Source organism: Alligator sinensis, unplaced genomic scaffold (assembly GCF_000455745.1).
Source record: "Alligator sinensis unplaced genomic scaffold, ASM45574v1 scaffold215_1, whole genome shotgun sequence".
Taxonomy (NCBI): Eukaryota; Metazoa; Chordata; order Crocodylia; family Alligatoridae; genus Alligator; species Alligator sinensis.
This window is the reverse complement of record NW_005842259.1, coordinates 535472-558498: the sequence shown is the minus strand read 5'-3', so window position 1 is coordinate 558498 and position 23027 is coordinate 535472. Positions and strand designations below refer to the sequence as shown.

At 49.1% G+C, this 23027-nt stretch overlaps 2 protein-coding genes across 3 annotated transcripts in view; one reads left to right on the top strand and one right to left on the bottom strand.

The window, feature by feature from the left end:
* The window catches only part of CSDC2 (cold shock domain containing C2), a 23172-nt gene extending 11492 nt beyond the window's left edge, over window positions 1–11680 (top strand). For both annotated transcript variants that reach the window (XM_006027652.2, XM_006027653.2), the window contains exons 2-4: window positions 3390–3660; window positions 6068–6190; window positions 7425–11680. In XM_006027652.2, coding sequence (XP_006027714.1) covers window positions 3485–3660; window positions 6068–6190; window positions 7425–7587 — 462 coding nt within the window. In that variant the 5' untranslated portion in view covers window positions 3390–3484 and the 3' untranslated portion in view covers window positions 7588–11680. The remainder of the gene's footprint in view (window positions 1–3389; window positions 3661–6067; window positions 6191–7424) is intronic.
* Window positions 11681–16378: 4698 nt separating this feature from the next.
* PMM1 (phosphomannomutase 1) overlaps window positions 16379–23027 on the bottom strand; it is a 16895-nt gene continuing 10246 nt past the window's right edge. The window contains exons 6-9 of the mRNA XM_025208922.1: window positions 22340–22415; window positions 18928–19043; window positions 18695–18750; window positions 16379–17078 (exon numbers count right to left, since the gene is read on the bottom strand). Of these exons, the coding sequence (XP_025064707.1) occupies window positions 16853–17078; window positions 18695–18750; window positions 18928–19043; window positions 22340–22415 (474 nt within the window). The 3' untranslated portion in view covers window positions 16379–16852. The remainder of the gene's footprint in view (window positions 17079–18694; window positions 18751–18927; window positions 19044–22339; window positions 22416–23027) is intronic.

Below are 23027 nucleotides of genomic sequence, written 5' to 3'. Positions count from 1 at the left end.
AAAAATGATGTCTCCAGAGCTGCTACTCTTGCTTTCACAGGAGCAAGGCTGTCCAGCCCTCAAACAGAAGCCACCAAATTACCCAACGGGAAAGAAATCAACAAGGAAAAAGTCTCTCTCAGTTCCTCTTGCACCATCATACCCAGGGCTTCCGTACAAATAGTAAAAAGAAGCCCTCAAACATTTGGGATTGCATTCATTTGGTGGTTTCAAACTGAATAAGCAACTAGATCTCACTCTGATAATGGCTCTATTTGTGATTGAAGTGAGGGCAGATTGTCCATAGTTGTACTGGATTTCCCATTTTTAGTGTAAAAGCAACATCTGATCTGGGCCATATAGCAGCATTGCCAGCTCTCTTGCAATGTAATTGTGAGTTTTGCAATATTTGGCATCCATCTTAAAGCCCCAGCTTTGCGACATAAAACAAGTTCACCCTAGTCATGGCCAGTCCAAGCCTAAGAATATGGCCCGGAAAGGCTCAGTCACTACAAGGCAAACACCATAAAAAGAATCCTAATTATTTTTTTAAAGAATAATCCTAGGATTGTTTTGCCAATCTTGTGATTTTTCCTGAGGGCCTGACTCCTGATTTTTTTAATGTTTGGGATTGGCGGTATTGCATAGGTGAATTTTGGAGGACACCCATGACAACTCCAGGGAGAGAGGAGCTCAGAGCCACCTACACTGAAACCTCCATGAGAGAAAAGGAGGGAGAGGGGCTGACCAATTCTCTTATGTGAGGAAGGGGGGCTGTATAACTTCTGGAAAGTTTCAATGCTGTGCTTCCAAAAGGAAGCCTCTGGTGGGTGTTGAGCCAGTCTGTAAAATCTGCCCTGGTGTGCAGGGTCCTGGGATGAGCACCACCTGGGAAAAAGCAGTCAGCCCCAGTGATTTGCTTTAAAAGCTGAAATGCATCTTCATCTTGTTGAACACATTATGGTGCCCAATTGGCAAGGAGGTTCTGGAGAAAAGTAATTCTGTGGCCTGTTTGTCTCTTATACAATGTAAATCCCAACGCAAAAAAAAATTGAGTTTCTATTGCTGGATCTGTAGGAATGTCCCTTTCCTCAAGCCTTTTTCTAAGTGGGAGGTGTCTGAGTAGGTAACTAGTAGAAGAGGAAGATTTACCTGGAGGTTCAGGCATTGGGTTGAGGTTTGGGGAGATCTGAGCTCAGTTCCTGAATCAGTCACCTGGCCCAATATGTCTTTCTAACAGACCAGGAAGGAGATGCTGACCAGGGGGAAACTGGGCAACTGCAGGCTGCCTGCCTTTCCCTTGTCCATGCATATCTCTGACCGAAGTTTCACCTGGTGGCATCCTCTGGTTTCTTAGACACATTCAAGGGGCTCCTTTATAACAGGGCTGTCCAACTGGTGGCCCCAGGCTCTCACCCAGCCACTGCTCCTTCCCTCATTGCTCTGGCTGCAATAGCAGCCCTGGTCTCTGGGTTCTCCCTCCATCCACCAGCTGCTGCTTCCTGCCTCAGGGCCAGGGCAGTGCAGCGATGCAGAGGGCGAGTCTGAGGCTGTGTGGAGAGAGGGAGCAGATGGCGCCTATGTGGGCATGCCTTGCCATGGTGGGGAGGAAGGAATTCCCTAATGATGTTAAATGTGGTGCCTGGTGCAGGGGACCCCAGTCCCTGCGGGGACCTGTGGGAGCTACAGTAATACATATGACCGTGTCAAACTGGCATACAGAAAGGTTTCACCTCTGGGAAGAAATGAATCCTCCCCCACTCTCTCCAGCCCCCTGTGTAAGGTTATTTTTACATATAAACATCCAGAACTGTATAATGGGCCAAATCAAAATCAGCCAAAGGGAAATGAAAGCTAATTACTGAATAGACTTGTCTCCATTTCAGCCTGCTATCTTGGATTTCTCCTTTCTCTTAACAAACCAGCTTGGACATTGACTTAATTGTCATCTCCACCTCTTTCCTGCACTGTTTTAACAGACTTTTCTATTTCCTCTGTCCTCCCACAGTTTCTGTTCCTACTCCTGCTCCAGCATCCTAGATTCACTGGCAAGTGGTGTCTGACACTGTCCCTGGACCTAGGACTATGGCTTGGTTTTTGCCTCAGATCCTCTTCTTTTAGCTTCTGACTGATCTTTAGATTCTGTCCTGACTTGAATGCTTACTTTACCCACAAGATTGCCTATGCCTTGCTTTTAAAAAGCCTAATTGTGCTAGATGCTCTAGTCTGAAGACACATAACAAAGACAATCTCCGTGCCTTATAACTTATTCTGTCTCTCTTTCTGTGTATAAAATAAAAAATATAGAAACACAACTCCAGCCGAAGATCACAAGTGCGTGCTATTAGGAGGAATTCTTGTAAGTAGGGGAGAGACTGCATACGTTCTTCACAGATATTGAGCTTTTCCACAAGAATTACCAACAAGTAATTATAATCTACAAAATATTAACCTCTTGCAACCATTTATGGGACTTGAAAATCCCAACCATTTTAAGTGCCTGCATAATCTCAGTGCCCACTGAAGGTCAATGAGAGTTGTAGCCCTTTAGGAAAGCTTATATTGGAAAAGGTTTGACAGAGTTATCTCTTGCCAGTACAGCTTATACTGGCTCAGCAAGTGAAATAAGCAGATCTGATATAAGCTCTTTTATAGCTCTAAGGCCTTTGCTGATATTGAAATGTCACAATAAACCACTCCCCTGAACATCACTGCTATAGTGGCAAAAGCTTCTTGTGTAGAACTGGCCTAAATCACATAGTTGGGTCTGAAAATCCCACCCCATTTCTCTAACACCTGGGAGTTACCGTAAGCAAGGCTGTACTGTAAGATTTAGTGCACAACTTTTGTTAATCTCAATGGGAGCAGTAGGGTTAATTTTTCCTAGCTGCAATGGGCAAGGGCAATATTCCTCTCTGTCCCCTACACAAAAAGAATCTGGAGGTTCCTTCAAGCAGAGATGCCAAGGGCTGTGTCACTCAAACTGCTCTATCAGCACTAAAAGGACTAGGAGATAACAAATCATTTAAGATGGCAGCTACATCAATGCAGCTGAGTCATATGAAGAGTTTTTGGAACTCTTTCTACCATCAATTCTTGGATGAGGTCCACTTGCTTGACAGCATGAGTCCTTTTATCAGCTACCACAAGAGATCTTTTCTGAGAACCAGTGGTCAGGACATTGATTTTTCCATCTCTCATTTCAGAATGAGCTTCCATGCTGTAACGCTACGCTGGGCCTTTGGGACCTCTCCTGTCCCACTTCTTACCACTTTGCCAACACCGCTATTGCGGCATCTAGTTTTCCCCCAGTTTCTCCCCTTCCAATCCCTGTCCAGAAGGAGAGGATAGCCCTTTTTGCCTTGCAGTCGCACCCTGTACGTTATCCCTCTCTTCTTTTTCTTCTGCAGGTTGAAGTAAGAGCTGAAAGACTTTGAATCTCTGTCTTCTGTTTCCTGTCATCACCTCTTCCCTCCACAAGTCGGAGAAGCCTGTCAACCACACCATGTCATCTGACTCCACCACCCCACCAACAGTGCCACCACTCCACTCGCCAAAGTCGCCTGTTTGGCCTACTTTTCCATTTCAACGGGAGGGAAGCCGGATCTGGGAGCGGGGCAATCTCCTTCTTCGGGACTTGCCCAGCCCTCTCCCCACCAAGAGAACCAGAACATACTCTGCGTAAGTAGTTGCCTCGTGTTGCTGAGGGATGGGGGTTGCTGTGTGTTAGACTCAAGTATAAGCCCTGTGAACTGTTCTGTTGTGGTGGAAAGTGGGAGAGATTTCATCTGCTACTCTACTGTGACGACAGTAAAGCATTGGTGCCATGGGCTCTCCACACATGGAGTTTTGCATGTGCACGGATGGAAAAAGAGCTTATGTGTAAACTGGAACTCAACCTCTGGTCCGTCAGGGCACATGTTGTGTTTGTACGTGTTAATGGTCTCCGGTACAGGGGTAGCCTCTGTATGACATGTGGCAGACCAGGACAAGGACAGGCAGCACAGCAGCAGATCAGGCAGGAAGAAGAAAGCAGACCAAGAGATTGGGCAGAGAGAACAAAGTAGGGAGCAGAAAGAGCAGTAGATTGGGCAGTAGAGTGGCATCAGGGAAGGCGCAGGGTTAATTCGGGGCACACCTGCCAGAAAGGTCGAGTGTCTCGTCCCCCCGAGTTAAATGATTAGGAGAAAGTTCATAGACAACCCAAATGGACTTTACAGAGTTTATGAGCACAGCACCAGAAGTTCAGCACTTTAGGAAAAGGAAAGGAGTATAGGAATGGTATATATTTCTTACCTAACTTTCTTTCCAAATACCGCTGCAGTTACAAAGCACTGTAGTGATGTGTCAGAAGGCTGTTTTCCTTCGTTGTTCAGTCTATGTTCAAGGGTCTACCTCTTGTAAAGGAGGTGTTTGCTAGGCAAAAAGCTAGAAATTTCAGGAAACTCCTTTGCTCCCTGGATCTCTGAGAACCAGTCCAATTTTATCCTCTGGTACCAGAGAAGACTTAACTTTCTGAGAAAGCTTAGGTTCTTGGACAGGGCAGCTCCTTTATCTCTGCCATGTACCTGGCCCACCACTGCCTGGACATTCCTAACTGGGATGGCACCTGCTGTCTCTGGGCACTTAGCATACATACACTAACAAGGATCAAAAGTTCAGCCAGCACTCCCATTTCCTTGTTCCTACATTGCAAATAGCAGTAGAGGCTTCTGGGAAAGTGAGGTCAGTGGGTCTTTGCATAAGTGTGTGCTCTTACAGTATAGCAATACATAAACGATTCCTGCTTACATCATTCATTATAGGTTATCCAAGCACTTTAAATTGTGGCATGCAATTCATATATAGTTTGCACAGCCTATAATTCATGTCATCTCTTCTCCTGCTACGCCAGACCCGTCTGGCAGCCTCAGCTCCCCGTGTTGTGCCCAGGGGACATAACCATACACTCAGCTTCTTTGAGGCAGCTACAACCCAGGTGGAAAACCCTAGAAGAAGCCCCACTGAAACAGCACCATAACTTCTGAGTACCCACTGATGGACCAATCTTAAGCAGCTCGCTAGCAGTGGAGCTTGGACCTCCCCGCTGTCCTGCTCACCAGTGGTCATGATTTTGTATTCACTGCTGAAAAGTCCATTTTTACCTTAGGATCACTGTGATGCATGAGCTATGCCAAGATAAATACATTGCAAAGAACGGGCACTTTAGTTTTATCACAAGAAGAGGTCAAGGTCAGGGCATAGGCCTGAATCCAGCTAGTTTACCTCATGATAAAATTAAAGTGTCTGGTCTTCACCGTGTTCTTACCAAAGGATAGTCCATGAATGTTAGTTAAAGTAAAAACACAGCTATTTTTTAGCAGAGGAAACAAGCCCTCAGGAGCAGCTGCCATTTCTGTTCAGTTGTGGGCGGGGGGAGCACTCCTATAGGTTCAGATGCATCCCAGAGTCCTGCTTCTGTTACTTCACTATTTCCTTTGAATAGTGAAGTAATGAGATGTTTGGGAGCTAAACGTACCTGCCATTCATTTTCAAATGGAAACAACTGCCTCTTTGAATGAAAGGGAGGGGACCAGGTAGGATGGTAGGAGGAAGGAAATAATTTGTGAAGCTAAGAAATTTTTAAACATGGATTTGAATCTGCCCAGCATGAGTATTGCTGGTCTAACAGAGTGGGGTCAAGGTTTTTGGCAGGCATACCGCAGGGTAATCCCTGCATCCTGTCCAAGTGCCACTCCGTTCCCCTTCCCACGGCTGATTTGCTGCTCTGTTTTCTGCTCCCTGCCCTATCTACTGCTTTGCTCCCTGCTCCCTCCCTAATCTGCCACGTGTTGCACACAAAGACTGCCTGTGCCACAAGTTGGCTACCCCTACCATGGAGGAGCCCTTAGCCCTTCTCCTGCCTGCTCCCTTGATGGGGAGGAAGCTTTTGTTTTTATCAGATGATCTGGTTTTGACTCAGCCTTTCCCTCTTCCTCCTCCTGTATTGCCACAAGTACATCCCTTAAGTGATACTGTCAAATGATGCCTCATGTGGAGTCAAATATGAGTATTTAATCTTTTTCCCCCCTCCTCTTTCCTTCTGTAGGACGGCTCGTGCCTCAGCTGGTCCTGTCTTCAAGGGTGTCTGTAAGCAGTTCTCACGCTCCCAGGGCCATGGTTTCATCACCCCAGAGAATGGCACAGAGGACATATTCGTACATGTGTCTGAGTGAGTCTCATGGGGAATGGAATATGCAGACTTTCACCCACTGCTGGCTCAAGGAGTTGAGAGATAAAATGGGATGGACCTTTAACTCAAGTATGATAAGTGTCATTTAACCCCAGGATGGTAATGGCCAGAAATTGTTCTCATTTGATGGCTCTTTGGTGGCCCATAAGAGATGAGAACGGGCGTTTGGGGTGGTAAGGAAGGATGGGCAGAGTCTCAGACCAGTTTCTTATCACCTCCTCTTGCCCTGATAACTGGAATAAACTGGGGTGAAGGGGTTTATCAGGTTTATTATGGAGGCAGGGGGCTGAATAAAATCCCTGGGGTAGGCTCCCTTCTTTTATGCCTTCCATTCCTTTTCTGGAGATGGTTTATCCAGGCTGGAGCTACAGTACATGCACTTAGCCCACAGGTTTTCAACATACTAGCTGTGGACCCCATAGGCTGCAGACTGTCTGAGGGGTCCTCAAAAGTTGACTATGATCAATCAAAAGTATGTGAATACCCACACTTATAATTCAAAAAGGTCCGCCCTCCATTTGAAATTTTTTAGGGGTCCACAAGTGAAAAAAGGGTGAAAACCACTTAGCCTGCTGACCATATTGCGCCTCTGTGGATAAAGCCTCCTCAGGTGTGGCCAATGCAGTGTTCCACCATAGCAAACATATTCACTAACGGAAGTAGGAGCCAAATCCCAATGGATGTCCATGGACTCTGGGTGCTCCTTCCCTCAAGGTTCAGTGGTGAATATAAACAAATTAGCTCCAAATGGCACTAATCTGGCATTGGAAAGGCTGGGATGGGAAAATGCAAGGAATAGTCAACTTTCTGATCAGGGCTCAGCAGACTGCCACACACTTCTCCCTCTGTGCCAGCAATTTGTTTGGGAAGAAAAGCAAGTATAGTCTCAATAAAAGCCAACTCCATTGCATATAACAAGTCTCTTTGAAAGCTTTGTCTCACAGGCAGGAGTTTGGCTCCCTCCCCTTTCCCTTAAAGGACCCCAGATCGTGGAACTTGGGCACGCTGTCATCTTGTAGCTGGGTGGTGGGAGGAGAAGTCCTGCACAGTTCTACAGAAAGGACAGTGCCCAGTGTACATTGCTGATAGCAGGGCTCACACAGGGACCCCTTGAGAGCATCCTATGTTGTGCCTGGTGACCTCACTAGCTCGATCATGGCTCTGATCATAGTTGTGCCCCTAATGATTTGTCCTGTCTCTTTGTCTCTTCCAGCATTGAGGGGGAGTATGTCCCAATGGAAGGAGATGAGGTCACGTACAAAATCTGCCCCATTCCGCCCAAGAACCAGAAGTTTCAGGCTGTGGAAGTGGTGCTCACCAACCTGGCCCCCCACACAAAGCATGAGACGTGGTCTGGCCAAATCATTGGCTCCTAGGTTCTTGTGGGGTCTATGGGCTGGCTCGGCCTATAGGCAGGGTTGGAGGTGTGTGCCTGGGTGTGTGGGAGACAGTCTGGCACAGCTAAGGCAGAGGAGGATGGGCCGGGATCACGTTTCTTGTCTGCCAAGTGGCATGTAGATGTATACATTCTGTGTCTTTTATAAGATTACATTTTTCTTTGTAATTGTGTTGTTCGAGGGGGGAGGGGAAGGCAGAGCTGCTGATAGGGTGGATTCCACTTTCTCTTACGTAGCACGAGCTCTTACAGTCTCTGATCAGGGATGCACACAGAAGACTCCTTTTTTACTTTGGTGGTAGGGAGAAGGTGCACACAGCAGGGGCTGGCAACGGTTCTTTCTTTATCGCACTGCCCACACTATCCAGACCCAGTGTGGACTCCCCACCCTGCCCAAAGCCTGATTTCCTCAGTTAGCTCCAAATTCTCCATCCCCTTCCTGATGTCAGGTGCCAGGACAGCCCAGGGTCCAGCTCCCCGCACTGACTCCCTTGTGAACTGAAGAAGGGGCTGAGGGGAGCAAAGGGATGGTGTGACTATGTCTGGAGGCACTCTTCCTTTGAGAGGCAGTTCCAGCCCCAAATGATCTTGAACAAGCACTTTGACTGACAACTACATCTGTGAGGTCTGGGATTGCCCCTGAAGGTAGGCAACCATTGATCCTCTGGATCATGGTGTATGCGTAAGAGGTCTAGTCAGGTGTCTGATGAATCCGCTTGTACGGAGTCCTGCAATCATCACACCAAAACCTTCGACACATACTGGTTTTATCCCCATTCCTGAAGACAGGTGTGTGGGCAGGGAGGGAGCGGGGAGTGGAAAAATGCGGGGCACCTCACCTCCTCCAAGTCATTTGACATGGCCTTCCCATGCACTCAGCACTGCTGCAGAGTAGACAGCCATGCCCCATGGGCTCTGGGCATGCCACCCCCCCCCGGTGGACATCACCTCTGTCTGGAGAGCTGGGCAGAGGCAAGAGATATCATGTGGCTCTGTGTGTATGTGGGGGTAGGGAACAGTGGATTGTATCATTTTGCAGTTTACACCCTCTGTCACCATCCTCTCTTCTGCCGCACGTCACGGGGACAGGCTGTAGCTCATTAATAGGGAGGGAATCCCCACTGTTTTCATGTTCATTTTTAAAGCAGTTTTATAGCCTCTCACTGCCAAGAGCAGGGGTCTGGGGGTCAGGAGACTTGGACTGTATCCTGCACAGACTCACAGCAGGGTGTTGAGCAGGTCCCCTAGATAACAACTGAAGAGATCTCTGACTGTTCTTTGATGCTTCAGGTTTTGGAGGTCACCTTGGCCCCCCTGATTTACCTGGCAATTTGGGCGCTCAGAACCACTAAAAATCAAGTCCTAGGTATCTTGGTGTGTGCTCTTTTGAAAATGTTGGCCTGAATCTCTGCCTCAGCCTCTCCCTGCCCTTTGGTAAAACACTGTGCACAAACCCCTGGAAGTGCTGTTTGGTTTTACATTCTTACTCAGGCACCTTTCAAAGTATCACAGGTCAACAGTGCCGTGCAGGTTTCTGTGAGGTTTTGCTTGTTTTGAGGGGCAGGGGGGAAGAGCAAGAAAAAGAGCCAACCCAGGCAGCATTGGGAGGAAAGCTAGAACAGGACTGTACATCAGTACTGGGGAGCACATCAGTATGATTCCTGCTCCAGTCCTGCAGATTCACCAAATACTAGCTCAAATGCCATCTTTTAATCTTCCACTGCCAGTGCTAATGAGCTACACACTCAGTAACTTTCCTGCTTTAGGATAAACATATTCATTTTCTTAACGCAGCTTTAATCTATTAAGGGTTTGCAAATACAAAATGTAAACTTTTTTTTAGTTCCCTCTGGCCCCAAATGGTGCCTTCTAGTCTCCATGCCCCCCCGGCATCACACAAACACTGCAGGTTCACTCCTGTCTGAGTGTCTAGTTGTTGTGGCAACTTGCTCTCCATCTTTCTGACCTCATGGATTTCCATGACCTAATTGCTGTAGTTGCTATGGTAGCATGATGTACTGCATGCACAGGTCACACTCTTGTCACAGGGTGGGGAAGCCTGTGCCAGTCCTGGGCTGGGATGGGCTTTATGGTTGACAAAGGAATTGCCAACACCCAAATAGCAGCACCATGGACTCTGCAATGGAGCATGACCTGTGAGGCCTTGTTTCCTCCATTCCTTCCCATATGCTGCACAATCCTTCTTTGCCAAGCACAAGATTGACTAGCAACTAGTGCCCTGTGCTGCTGCGTGGCCAGAGACCTGGGGCTGACTCTCTCACTGCACTTCTGCTGTGCTACTAGATGTGGCGAGCACTTTTTCTGACAGAGCTGGCCTGAATTTTGGGCAATGGCTTCCTTCCCCTTCCCCTCTGTCAGCCCAAATTCCCTTGAGAATCCCCTTTTGTATGTGTCTATGTAGCTTGCTGCGGGGTGGGGAGTGAGGGAGATGGAGTGGGGTGTAGGCAGCAGTATGTAGTCTAGGGTAGTAGTGTAGCTGGCCATGCAATTCATGGTAAGAGTTTAACTGCTTAGCTGTGCCTCCTTATTCACTGCTTCCTCCAGTTATGTTGTGTGGGTCTATGCAGGCACCTCCCCATCCCCTCGGTGTAGACAGGGTCACTTCTAAAGCACAAACTTTATTTTTGGTCTTCTCTTAAATGTCTTGACCAGGTGGACTCCCAAAGCAACTTGCAAAGGGCAGGGAGTGGTTCTATGCAGAGTATGGCTGGCATGACTTTTCATGGCATTGGTGGGCACATTCTAGGCTGCCAGGGGTCTAGCCAGGATCTGCAGCTCTGAGAATCCTTTGAAGATTGCAAAACTGTGGTTTCATCTCCTAAGCCCCCTGATGGTCCTAAGGGTTAGGCAGCTGGCACTGTGTGGAAGCTGTTCTCACACAGCAACACTCATGGGTGGTGGGAGCTAGGTCAAGTTTGCCAAGCGGCATGCTGCCCTCTCTGTGGGAGCTGACGGGCTGTGCACTCTAGAGACTGACAGTGAGAGCCTGGGCCTGTGAAAAGGGAGGGGCAGAAAAATGTTGTGCATCTGTTTTATGTTTAAAAATAGGGTAGTGTTTTCCCCTCTGGCTTCTCTTGTTTCCACTGGAACATGGGTTCAGCCATGAACTGGTGGTGATGGGGGGGGGCTATGCCATCCTGTCAAGACTATATGGAAGCTATAAGGATGCCTATTTAGTGCCTAGATACCCTGGAGACTGGCTCAGATAAATGGAGGATGGAGAGCCTTCCTGGGGACATAGGCCCAGCAAGTTTGGTGTGCCAGCTCCTTGCTGCTGCCTTTCCTGAGTGGGTTCAGGCTCTACCATGTGTTGTTCTGCCAGCTACACCCCAGTGAGCAACATGAGGAGCCCTGTGAGTTTCCAGGGAGCCACAACCTTGCTATCCTACTCCTGAAGCCATGCTGTTCCAAGGCTGCAGGCTGTTAGTAAGATGCGACTCTGCCACAGAAGTCAATGGCAGAACTCCTACTGGCTTTGCTGTGAGTGGGATTTGGCCTGTCTGAAGGATTCATGTAAGGGACTGACAGCCTCTGGAGAGGACGTGTGATTGCTTTTATACACTGTGAGTGTGTGTAGGCATGCACATGCATGTGAGAGAAATGTCATAGAGGGCAAGAATGGCTGAAGGAGGAAGGGATATTTTAACCAGCTCATCCATGCCATCATATGCCCATAACCCCTGAAGACAAACACATTAGGGTCCACAAGGAATTACTCCTTCCTCCTTACAGTCTATGGGGCCTGCCCTGAGTCCTGGACTAGCCCCTGGGACTCCTCATGGCTGTTTTGTGCACAGAGTGGATGTCAATGGGCGCACATCTGCACTCCAGCCACTGCCTGCAGAGCACAGCACCCACGGGTCAGAGGCAGCTGCCCCTCCCAGGTGTCTCCCTGGAACATGCAGTCGGCGTGGCCAAGACAGACTTTCTGATTATTTTGGAAATAAACTAAAAACTAGAAGTGTTTGTGTTTTGAAACCTCTGGTGTGGTTCCTGCCTGTCTGACCTTGTGTCAAACCTTTGTAACACTGGCAATAAACCATTAAAAGTGACTTTCCCATGAGTCCTACATAGCTGTCTTTTTTTTCCTCCTGCTGCTTTTTGTGTCATGCCTCCCTGCTGGGCATGATGTTGACAAGACAAGTGCAGGACAGCTCCCACAATCCTCAGGAAGAAAGAGTTCCTGGATAGAGGTAGTGATGGTGGGGGTTATCTTTTCTGGGGAGACAGGCTTGGTGTTTCCAGACACTAGCTACATCCAGCAGGACAGTCCTTTACTTACAAACCTAACGAGCAAATAGAGGATTGAGCCATAAACCTCAGACTATGAGGAGCTTACTCTGTATTGCCTTGAGCCTTTGCGTAGTCTTCTGCACCATATGGAGTGAGTGTCCAGAAGGGTAGTATGACAGCTTCCTTGCATTCACTGCTCTACTACTGTCCAGGAATCCTAGTCATGAACCAGAACCCTTTTGTAGGAGATGCTGTATGAACACAGAAGGAAAAGGTAAGTCTCTGCCCCAAAGGCTGCAATCCATTGCTTCTGCTGGGGAGTGTAGAGCAATATCCCAGGGTATGAATGGGCAGGACTGTCCTATGCTTTTGTAGGAACAGGCTTAGAAAGCACCTGTAGGAATATCAGCAAGAGCTCTAGGGCCTTAAGTGCTGCAAGGTGATAAAGACAACCTGCTGCAAGGATTTCTTCCAGTGTGATCACCTTTAGCAGTTGTCTCTACTAGCAGAGAACAGTCCTAGCTCACTTCTGAGTGGTGCTGTGAGACTTCCTGTAATATCTATGGGCAGGCCTGTGTGACAGAAGGCAGCGTGGTGCTGAGACACCCCATGCAGCTCCCACACCAGTAGTACAGCCATGATCCGGTCTGCAGGCAATTGAGCTCTGCTGAGCAGCAGTCAATTCATAGCCTGTAAATCAGCTTTTGTTTTGGTAAAAAGGATCATAATAAGCAGAGCCCCATTATTTCCCATTATTTCCCCTCTAGCGCTGGGGAGATGCTGAATTCTCTTCATGCCCTTCCTAGCTCCCATTAGGACATGTCACTCAGGAGCAGGCTCTGGTTCTACTCAGATAAGCCTTACCTGAAGCCTGCAGGTCTCAATCCTCCACTGCAGGCTGCTGCAGGGATGGAAGGACAGGGGTGCCTGTGCAGAGGGCTGACTGCATACTTATCACATGCTCTGTGTACCTCTCAGCCATCCAGCAGATGAGGGGGCACCTAGGCTCCAACCAGCCACATAGAACAGGCCATCCAGGGCCTCCCACTCCCTCCACTGCTGCCCATCTCTAAATGGGCACAGACTCCCCAGCTGAGGAATCACCCAGGCTTTGCACAGCTATTCTCCGATCTGTCACATCTCTCCAGCAACATGTATGCAATGGGAGCGGCATCTTCCCACTCCTTTCCTGTATGGCTCAGTGAGCATTCAAGCCCAGAGATACACAGCACACTGCCCTCCACGGCTCCATTCCATACCTTTAATAGCATTTTAAAATAAAATTGCTTTATTTAACAGCTAGTGTCAGTCACAGGGGAACTTCTTTTCTTTCACACAGCTATGGACAGAGCCACAGGCTACACAGTCAATGACACGTGTCCTTCCACTTTTACATACACACATGATCATACAGTGATAAACCCCACAGGTGCTCATGCTCAATCAGAACTGAGGCCAGCTCTAGGCAGTGCAGGGAGAGGCCTCTTGTCTCCAGGTGTGGTGGGGGAGATGGCTGCAACTAGTTGGTGGCATAACTGAGGTGGCACATTCCCCATTTCACATTTTCCAGTTGTGAGGTGGCAGGGGCAGAGGGAGAAGGCTCAGTTTGCACAAGCCCCAGCACCCCCTCTGTCACAGTGAGACCATACAGCAGTTTCAGGTGCAGCCTTAAGACCAGGTGAAAACAAAGACACCTCGTGGCAATTGTCTCCACAACTGTTCCCACAGGCCCACATGTCTCAGCACACAATATGCTCTCCCCACCAATGGCTGCTCCTGCTGCGAGGGCTCCCGTAGTGCAGTGACATTACAGGGGTGACACTATTAGGTGGGAGGGAGCGTCACAGTGGGGGAGGAGGGTGGCATTACCAGCTGTGTGCAAAGAGGGCAGTAAAGGCTTCAGCAAGGCATAGTGTCAGAACTTGGGAGGTTGGGGGTGCTTCCTTTAAAATGCCCATTACGTGCCACTGTTGGAAACAGGACCCAGGCCTAGGAGGGCTTTTGCTCTGATCTCACATGACCTTTCTGATGTTCTTGGGTCTCAGGTTGCATACCCAAAAATCAGAGCCAGCTTTTGACAGTGGTACAGATCAATCCAGTCAGTATAAGCCAACCCCCCTCTAAGAGCCATGCCGTACTCCTGCCAGGGCAGGCAGTGTTTTGGGAGGAAAGAAGGGTTGAACCCTGAGAAACAAGCTTGAACTTTGCTGTTGAGGAAGCTGCTAGTGGGAACTTCCCAGCTCCCAGCCATCAGGCATCTGGGCTGATGGCTTGAAGGGAGCTTGCATGATCCAAGTGAAGACTGGTTTAAAACCAGAGCCATGATGGCCACTCTGCTGTCTGAAGGTGCACCACCAGCCCCGTAGAGCGGTCATGGACTCCTCTCCTTTGTGGACCAGGCAAGGGGCTGCTCCCACAGCCCTCAAACACACACACACACAGATCACTGACTCCAAATGAGTTGCGGACACTCAGCTCGACTCCAGGTCCCCACAGCCTGCTGTGGAGTGAAATGGAGTTGGGAGGGAGCCACAAAGCAAGTGACTTTCAAGGAGGGGTAGGTCCTCATTTCCAAGGAGGAAATGAACCCCTGAACCTAAAAGCACAAGTCTCTAGTGTCTGTCAGAAGCACGCTCGGGAACCTCTGTAAGTGGTCCAGCCACTAGCAGGAAGCAAAGAGCCATCTGTTACATGGGCCAAGAACCCACAGTGAGAAAGCAAAAAACACAGACAACGAAGGAAAGCGACAGACCAGAAGAAAGAGGAGACAGAAAATGGACTGGGAAAAATAAAGGGGGCTGGTGAAGGAGGCAGCAGCAGTTCTGGAGGACAATGGCATGAAGTACATGGACAGAGGAGCATCTGTCTACCGTATCCAAAGCTGGAGATGCTCAAAACCCATAGGGTTTTTCTGGGAATCTTGAACTCAGAGCTCCTAGCTCTCTGTTCACCACAGAGCTTCAAACACTACATCAGTAGGAAGGATATAACAGAGAACCTTCCTCCAACTGAATCCCCGACTTTCTTCAGCCACTGTACCTCAATACACATATAACAGGGGTCAGGCTTCCTGATGCACAAAAAGTTACCCAAGATAAAGGATAAGAAACAAAAGGACAAAAATCAGAGATGATGTAGGGCCAGGAATTGCTGGGAGATTTGGTCCTGCTGGATGTGAAGTCCTGCTCTCGGGGAGGACAAAAACCAGAAGACAGCTGCATTTGTGCAACTGCATCTGCCTCCTTAGAAGTGACGAGGAAAAGAGGGAGGATACTTGTCTCACCCCTGTTAAGGTGGATAAAGAAAGTTGGAAAGGTTTTTTTAATATTCCAATAGAAATCCAGCTCTTGAGCAACTGGAAAAGAAGGGAGCAGTCAGGCCTGGTCTATACTCAGCCAGAGCACAGAGTGCAGCCTGGGAAGGCACCAGTTACTCGAGGGACCATAGCAGCTGGCAGAAGGCATGGGATTGTCTGCACACACCTTCTGCCAGTTACCAGGGGGCAGTAATAGCCCTGCTTTCTTCAGCAGGGGTGGAGTAACTCTGCTGGCAGAGAAGCTCTGGGCATGGGAGCTCTCTGTTCTGCTGGCAGAGCACTGTAGGCCAGACTGCTAAAAACATTTTTTGTTTTTAACCCCTACTTCACTCCAATGCCTAATTACCATTTGGATGAAGCATAGCTCTACTAAAACTTCTAATTCCCAGTCTATTACTGTTGCTCAGAGTTCAAAAAAAGCTCTGCAGACCTGAAGCTCTCCAGCAAAACCAGAAAAGATCAGACTGCACGTTCCTCATTTCACTTGCATATAAAAACCCAAGTGGAAACTCAAGGCATTCTTTCCACACAGAAAGGAAGAAATTCTTGGCCTTCAGAACACATGCAATAAAAGGGCGCACACTCATTTTAAAATATCCTTTCCAGGTCACCTTTAAGGATTGGTCCACAGAATGAAACAGTTTGAGAGCCCTTGATCTCTGCAGGTCCCAGGCCTTTTCCCAAGGCTAGAGGTGCAACAGGGACTAATGGGATGAACCCATAGGCACTGACTTTTACTTTTGCTGGCAGAGGGGCGCTTAAGATGATTCTCCCTCCCAGTAGCACAGCCAGAGCAGAGTTTTGTGGAGCCTGTGGGCAGGCAGAGGAGGATGCAGGATATCTGCTGTGACTTAGGGTTCCCTGCCCTACTGCCCTCCCCTCAGGAGTCCCACACCAGCTGCACTGCCATGGTGATGCCCCCGTCTACCTGGGGGCAAAACTCCGCACCACTAACCCTGCTGCTGCCAGGTGGGTAGGGAGCACCTTGCCATAGCAGTGCGGCCAATGCGGGGCTCCTGGAGACTTCCCTGCAGGCATCTGGGGAAGCTGCTCTCCACCACTGCCTCTGGCTGTATTCCTGGCCACATACATATGTGCACACATACATGCACATGACACCCCCTGCATCCCACTTCCTGTATCCCCTGGCAGGCTGGAACTCTGCCAGCCTGCAAGGGAAAACCTGCCATTTCCTGTGTTTTTCCACGGTGAACAGAAAACTTGGATCCCTGCACGATATTGGGAATCCAGGACAAATGCTGTCCTGGAGTCATGCAGCCCAGGACCAGGACTTGATGTTTCCATTTCAGGACTGTCCTGCCCAACTATAGCCAAGTGGTCACCCTACCCCACATACTCAGTGTCTAGGGATGAACCTATGAAGTGTATTCCCATGTGCAGATATGTTGACAGAGAGAGAAAAAGAGTGCCTGTAGTGATTGGTCCCTAACAGGCCACAGACCAACAAGGCAGGAAACCATCACCCACCAAGAATGGAGCGCTTACCTAGAAAAGGAAGAGTCTTTTTGATGGTGGAAGTAGAACTGGTCCCACAAGTTCCCAGCCATCAATGGAGGTAGCGAAGGATTAACGTACCTCCCCCTTCCCCTGCACACACCCACTTGCACTCAACACTTTAAAACTTTCCCTCATGACCAGCTCTGGAAAGCAGTTTTCAGTGGACCCCAAGCAGAGTCCTCAAACGAAGGTGCTTTTCACAATGTGGAATCTCGGAGGTTGGTGATGGGTACTGGGGAAGATCCAAAGGGGTACAGAAGTCAACATTCATTGGCTCTTTCTGGAAAGAAGATCTCACGGCATCTCTGGACTGTGTCCTGGGGAGACCGGACGCTATGCCCCACTGTCCGTGGGTCATCATATATTTCATAATCATTCCCTCCCTGAAGGGGGAAAGAAAAGAGAGAGTTGTAGCCATCACTCTGCATATAGCTTCCCTTGTCCTGTACAACCCCAACAGCACTTCAGACTCTGTAAGGGTCACCCACCTGTCACTGAAACACAGTCAGTGAGAGGCAAACAGTGCTCACCTGAGATGCACCGCACTGTTCACAGATTGTGATCCTGCTGGGGATGGGTTACAAGGGTTTTACTAGCTCACTGGACAGAATGGAGGCTAGGGTGGCTCTATGAGAGAGAGAATTTAAATTGTGGGCTGAGTACTCCCTATGGGAGGAAAGTGATTTGAATTAGTCTTTGTCCCAACGTTGTTGTTAAGAACACAAAATCCAAACCCCATGTAGGGAGTAAGGCTGACGTGTCAAAAAGTGTGGACGGATTAAGTATTTCCATTGATCTAATAAGCATTATATTTCTGTAAAGAAGTAGCAGTCAGATGACACAAACTCCTATGCTGGAGTAACTTCACCCAATCTTGTGGAGAATTTCCTCTGAAATAGTCAAGGTAAAAACTATAAAGGTATAAGTTACTTCTGTTTAGGTATCATCTGTCTGCTTCCATCCTGGGGTAGTAATGTCTGCTAAATGTAAACAAGCTATTATTTGCTCCCCTGCCACTGAGTCGCAAAGGTTTGTAATAGCACCTATTACTACCCTGGGAACAGCTGCATACCCGACCCTGATCCTAGTGTACTTACATTAGCATACAAAGCTCATATAAGTTACACTAGGGCAAGTGAACATCTGCCCACATCCCTACTGCACTGACTTTGCTTGTGGATCAGGCTGGAAGTATGACTGCAGTCCCTGGCATCCTGCACCTACCACATGATTTTACAGCACACATTAAGGGATGGAGAAGGGCACTGTAACCATTTGAAGTGAAATAATGGAGAGAGACCTAGGCCAGCTCAGTGTAGCAACTTAAGTTGGGGCTTGGCTAGGACCCCAGTACTAACACCTTACCCCTACCTACATTTGTGAAGAGTCTTTTGGAACCTCAACTGAGCACAAGAGACTGCTGATATATGAAAGGAGACAAGCAAAACCAATGAATGCCACATCAGCAGCAGGTAAGGACCACCTTGCACCACTGGCAGAGGCAGCAAAGATGTTCCTGCCTCTGCTGATGTGGTCAGAGTTTCAGGTTTGCATCTCCCTAGTTCTGTGGCCTCATCAGCTTCAGAATGACTTTGAGGACTGTGATGCTGCAGGAAGTCAGTTCTGGCTTGGTGGGAAGAACATCACTTGATAATCCCAAGCACTACTGGTCCCTTGGTTGTAGGCTTAGCATGTAAAGTAGGCTGGATAGCAGTCTGGCATGGTGCAGCAGCATGTTCTGGTACACAAGAGCTCTCCCTTCTCTCACCACTAGAGGACAGCATCGCCTAACAAAACCAAGAGAGACCAGAGAAATGGTCCATAGGAACCGGTCAGGGATTCTCAACCAGGGCATCCCAGCACCCTGGGCCACCAAGAGAGCCTTTTAAAGGTGTTGTACAATATGAACACTGACAGGCGAGCAAACACCTACATGCGATTCCCACAATAAACCCAGAGATTTCAAATAGGAATCCATAGGGGAAAAAGATGTTCTGACCTGTTGTGGCCTTTCTGAGTTCTCTGCACCAGAAGCATTGCTGTGCTATTTTTCTGCTGTCAAAAAAAGAGTGAAAACGAAGAGCTGGCATTTTCCAAGGGGCACTTTGACTCTAACGAGGTTGAGAACCACTGAGCTGGGGAATGAGGGGAACAGGTCCCTCCCTTCAGAGAACAGTTGAATGCCCCTTCCCCTCTCTCCACTCCAGGTGCCAGTGTGAAGGGTGTACTCACAGGGGTTGTCTCGTTCCCAAAGAAGTGGATGGTGTCAAAACTCTCATCATCAAGAATGTTGAGGCAGTAGCGCTTGTCCCAACCCTCTGGGAAGACATCAAAGCTGATCATGCCACCTGCCAGCAGGAGAGGGATTGTCGGGCAAGCGGGAAGGGTGCTGGGCACTAGGCTGGGGCAGTATAGAGGGCCTGGCTGCGTGAACCCAGTCTTTCCCAGACGGCAGCAAGACATTACCCTGCCATGGCAATCACTGCTCTAATGCATTGCTGGGATGAAGGCAGGCAGCTACCGTTTCTATGACAATGAGCTGTGAGGGCGTCAGCAAGGCGCCCTTGATCTCAGCCAAGGACATGAGCAAGAACACAGGAGCCTGGGGTGTAGGAGTGGTGAGGTCAGCTTTGTTACCAGGGAACCTGCGAGAAACTCTAGCAGGCTATTAACAATCCCCGCCATCCCTGCAGTGTCCGAGGGCCTCACAGTCTGCGATATACACATCCTCCTAATACCCATGAAGAAGGGAAGCACTGGCACTCCCACCTTATGACGGTGAGCTGAGGCATTAAGCCTCAAAGGCACTTTCTGGTTGCCTAAGCCCACAGTCTTTAGGCATCACTGACTCTTAAAACCACTGCTCAGCTGCTCCTGAGCTTCTGCTGGTTGGCATGTGCAGAGCCCCCACATGCTGAAACTGCCCTGCAGCAAGGAAACTGCTCTGAGGCCTCAGCATGGGGTTATCAAATTAGACAGGGGATGGTGTACTTCATCAGCAGGGGCTAGTCCTGAAAGTAGGCCAAACACCTGTTACTTGACACATCCTGCCTGGAGGGGGTGGGGGGAAGCTGAGGAAGGCTATGGATAGGTAGAGAGGCACAAAAGTACCAGGAGCTGTGTAAGCAGGTTAAGAATTGCTCAGGACAAAGGCATGAACAACTGTGTGCGTGTATGTATGCACACCACTGACCCTGGGATGTTGGAGATGCAGATTTCCTGTTCCAGATTGGGTAGAACTTAAGGCCAAGTGTCCCAACTCTCAGGACACTGCCACAAGGCTCTCGAGCAGGCTGGAGTGGGGCATACCTAATCTCTTCTGTTGGAGCTGCCCCACCTTGTACAAATAAATAAATAAATAGCTCCTGAAGCATGGGCATGAACCTCAATTTGCCATATCCCAGAGGAATGCCCTAACCAGGAGGCTACAGACACTGTTCGTCTCTGTGGCCCAATAAATATCCTATTTAAACAGCTGAGATTAAAAACGGCCAACTATCTATTAGTCAGAGGAGTCACTTAAAATAGGAGAAGTGTGGATTCAAGTCCCTGCTCTGAGACAGGCCCACAGGGGCTTGGACCAGGATCTCAGGTGCAAATCCCCACTCCATGCGATTTGAAGGACTCAGAACCACACCACCTGTGGGTGCTCCAGCTACTAGGCTATTGACTAGTCTGGGGTCCATGTACTCTCCAGCTTTTCACGGATGAGCCAGGCATAGACTACCTATGAGCCACTTAGCTCCAGGGGAAGGTTCCTGGTTGATAATCCCTAGTAAAGAGCGGGGTCTGCCTGGCCAGAAGCATGGCACTGGTCTCTGGCCAGTCAGCTGCTTGAGCAGCTGGGCCCTGCCCTTCTCCTCTCCTTTCATTTGTGGCTAGTTTTGGTGACTCCCCAATCAGCTGATTCTAGCGGATCCCATCTGTGGGTGCTTAGTTCTGCTAGTATGATGCATGGGGAAGCCTGAAAACAGAACCTAGGGCTGACAATTTGGCTCTGTGACAGGGCACCTGGGGTGAGGTGTTACTGTGCTGAGTAGGGCAACAGCCAAGCACCCATGGAGGACATGGATGAAAGGTGAAGCAACTTGACCAATGCCAAGGTCACCTAAGCCTGTGGTAGTGCAGGAATCCAACTGGCCACCCCAGTGCCAGGAGAATGTGTAAATCTGATCCATCACTGAGCAAGGAAGATGGCATATTCCAAGGTCTTTTGTCCCTTTCAAGCTGAGCTGGGCAGCAACAGGAGCTCCCAACACCAGCAGATATGGCTAGAAAAGTCCCATGAAGGGAGAAGGGTGCTCTACTCATGGACAGTGAGTGCTGTCTCAGCACTGCCCAGTGGCACTGGGTATCCGAGCTCCTGGGTTCTACCACTTCAGAGCTTCAGACAAATCAATTCCAGCTCTGCTTTAAGGGGAGATGGGGGAATCCCTGTTTTTATGCACCTCTACTTTCAGGTGCCCAGCTCAAAACATCTTGTGCTTTCTTTTCAGAGGACCAGAGAGCTCACAGATCCTGTCATCTTTGTGCACTGGGTCACAAGAGTGGCCTAGCGAAAGCAGCTTACCAAAGCACTGGGAGAAAGGACCATTGTTCTGTGCTTGCCTAGTGTGCAGCTGGGGAGGAGAACAGGACTGCGATGCTTTTGTCTGTCTTTGCTATGACAAATAGCCTGTGTCAATGCCAAGATGGCACAGCCGGGAGAGGCTACCAGGATACACAAGTTCCTGGCAGGCCGACAGATTCTGAATTACTATGTGGCTAAATAGGGAAGTGTCCCATCACCCTACAGCGTCCTACCCGCCATACCTGCTATGCTCTTCATTAACAGGTGCTCTTTAATAGGCACCTTACATTTTGATTCTTTCTACCTTCACCTCTGAGTAGTTTTAAAGAATGCAGCCCCATCCCTCACCCTCCCCAACATTCACCTCCACCTCCATCCTGGCCAAACTCCCCCCCAGGACACTTGCTGCCTGTTTCACTCTTGCAAGTCTGGCCATGAGAACGCAGTCCTACTTGGAGGTACCACTGCGCACAAACAGCAATGCAATGATTCCAGATTAGGTTTACCAGAGAAGAAGAGACTGCTTCCTTAACAGTCTGCCCTGCAAATGCAGCAGGGGAGCCAAGAAGCAAACTGGGGGCTTTCTCTCTCCTGTGCCCCTGGCATCACTGGGGCTGCACAGGTGAACCAGAGGGAAGGATTTGGCTCTGCAGCTGGAACAATTCAACTGCTAGTGTCAGAAGCAAGAGCAATCTCTGTTTCCTCTCCTACATTTCTATTGGAACAGCAGAGCTAAGTGAGAACCTATTGAAATTCAGTGGAACAAAAGCCAGTGCATCTGACTGATCTCCCAAGAAAAAGATCCACTACTCATAGGTACTGTTTATACCTCTCTATTTTCTGTTTCTCTCTACACATTACATAGGACCCCAAGGCTTGAGATCTCCCCACCCAAGGATCCACATGGGGAATCCACCCCATGTTCTCTTCCAAGGGGTCTCAGTTGGGCTCCCATCCCTGACATTCACTCAGTCACCTCTAGGTAAGAAATGGCCAGGGCTTCTTCCCACCTGAGATTCTCACAGAACACACGCTGCATGGGCAGCCACAGCAATCACAGGGCCCTCTGCTTACCTCGAGAGAACCGCAGGCCTTTGCCAGCAAACTCTGTCTTCAAGGCTGCCACAAACTTCTCTCGGATCCGCTCTTTCTGCAGAGAGGAATGGAGGGGGAAGCTATGAATGACTAGCCCTCAATGGGGCTCTTGTGCCACTGCCTCTCTAGCTCTAGCCCTAGGCTTCTCTGTTCTTCTCAGATCCCAACAACCAGCATGACACAACTGCTTTTCTTTGTCTCTTGCCCTGAGCACCTGGGGCCCAGGATTTGGTGTGGGCTGTGCAGGATCTTAGATGATCTCACAGTTATGCTGCCTTTGCTTCTCCCTTCACACAGTTCCCTTCCCTTGGGAACAGTGCCATGCTGCTGCTGTGACCCCACCTCAGAGTTAGCCTAAGGGATGTTAGATCAGGGCAGCATGGGTCAGTTGTTGGTTACACTAGATTGGAGCCCCTTTTCGCACAGCTGCCTGGGAGCCGATGCCTTTCATTGCAATGCTGCTCGTCTTTGGGGGCCCAGTCCAGGAACTGATATCACCAGCTATGTCTCTAGGTCTTGCACCTGTTGGACCAATCACTTCAGGCTTTGGTTTGGGGAAAAGGAAGTCTTCAAGGATAGTCCAGTACAGCTGCCACTTGACAGAATCACAGCGTTCTCCACACACCTTAGTGACACACATCCTGGCCCCTCTTGGTTTGGAAAACCA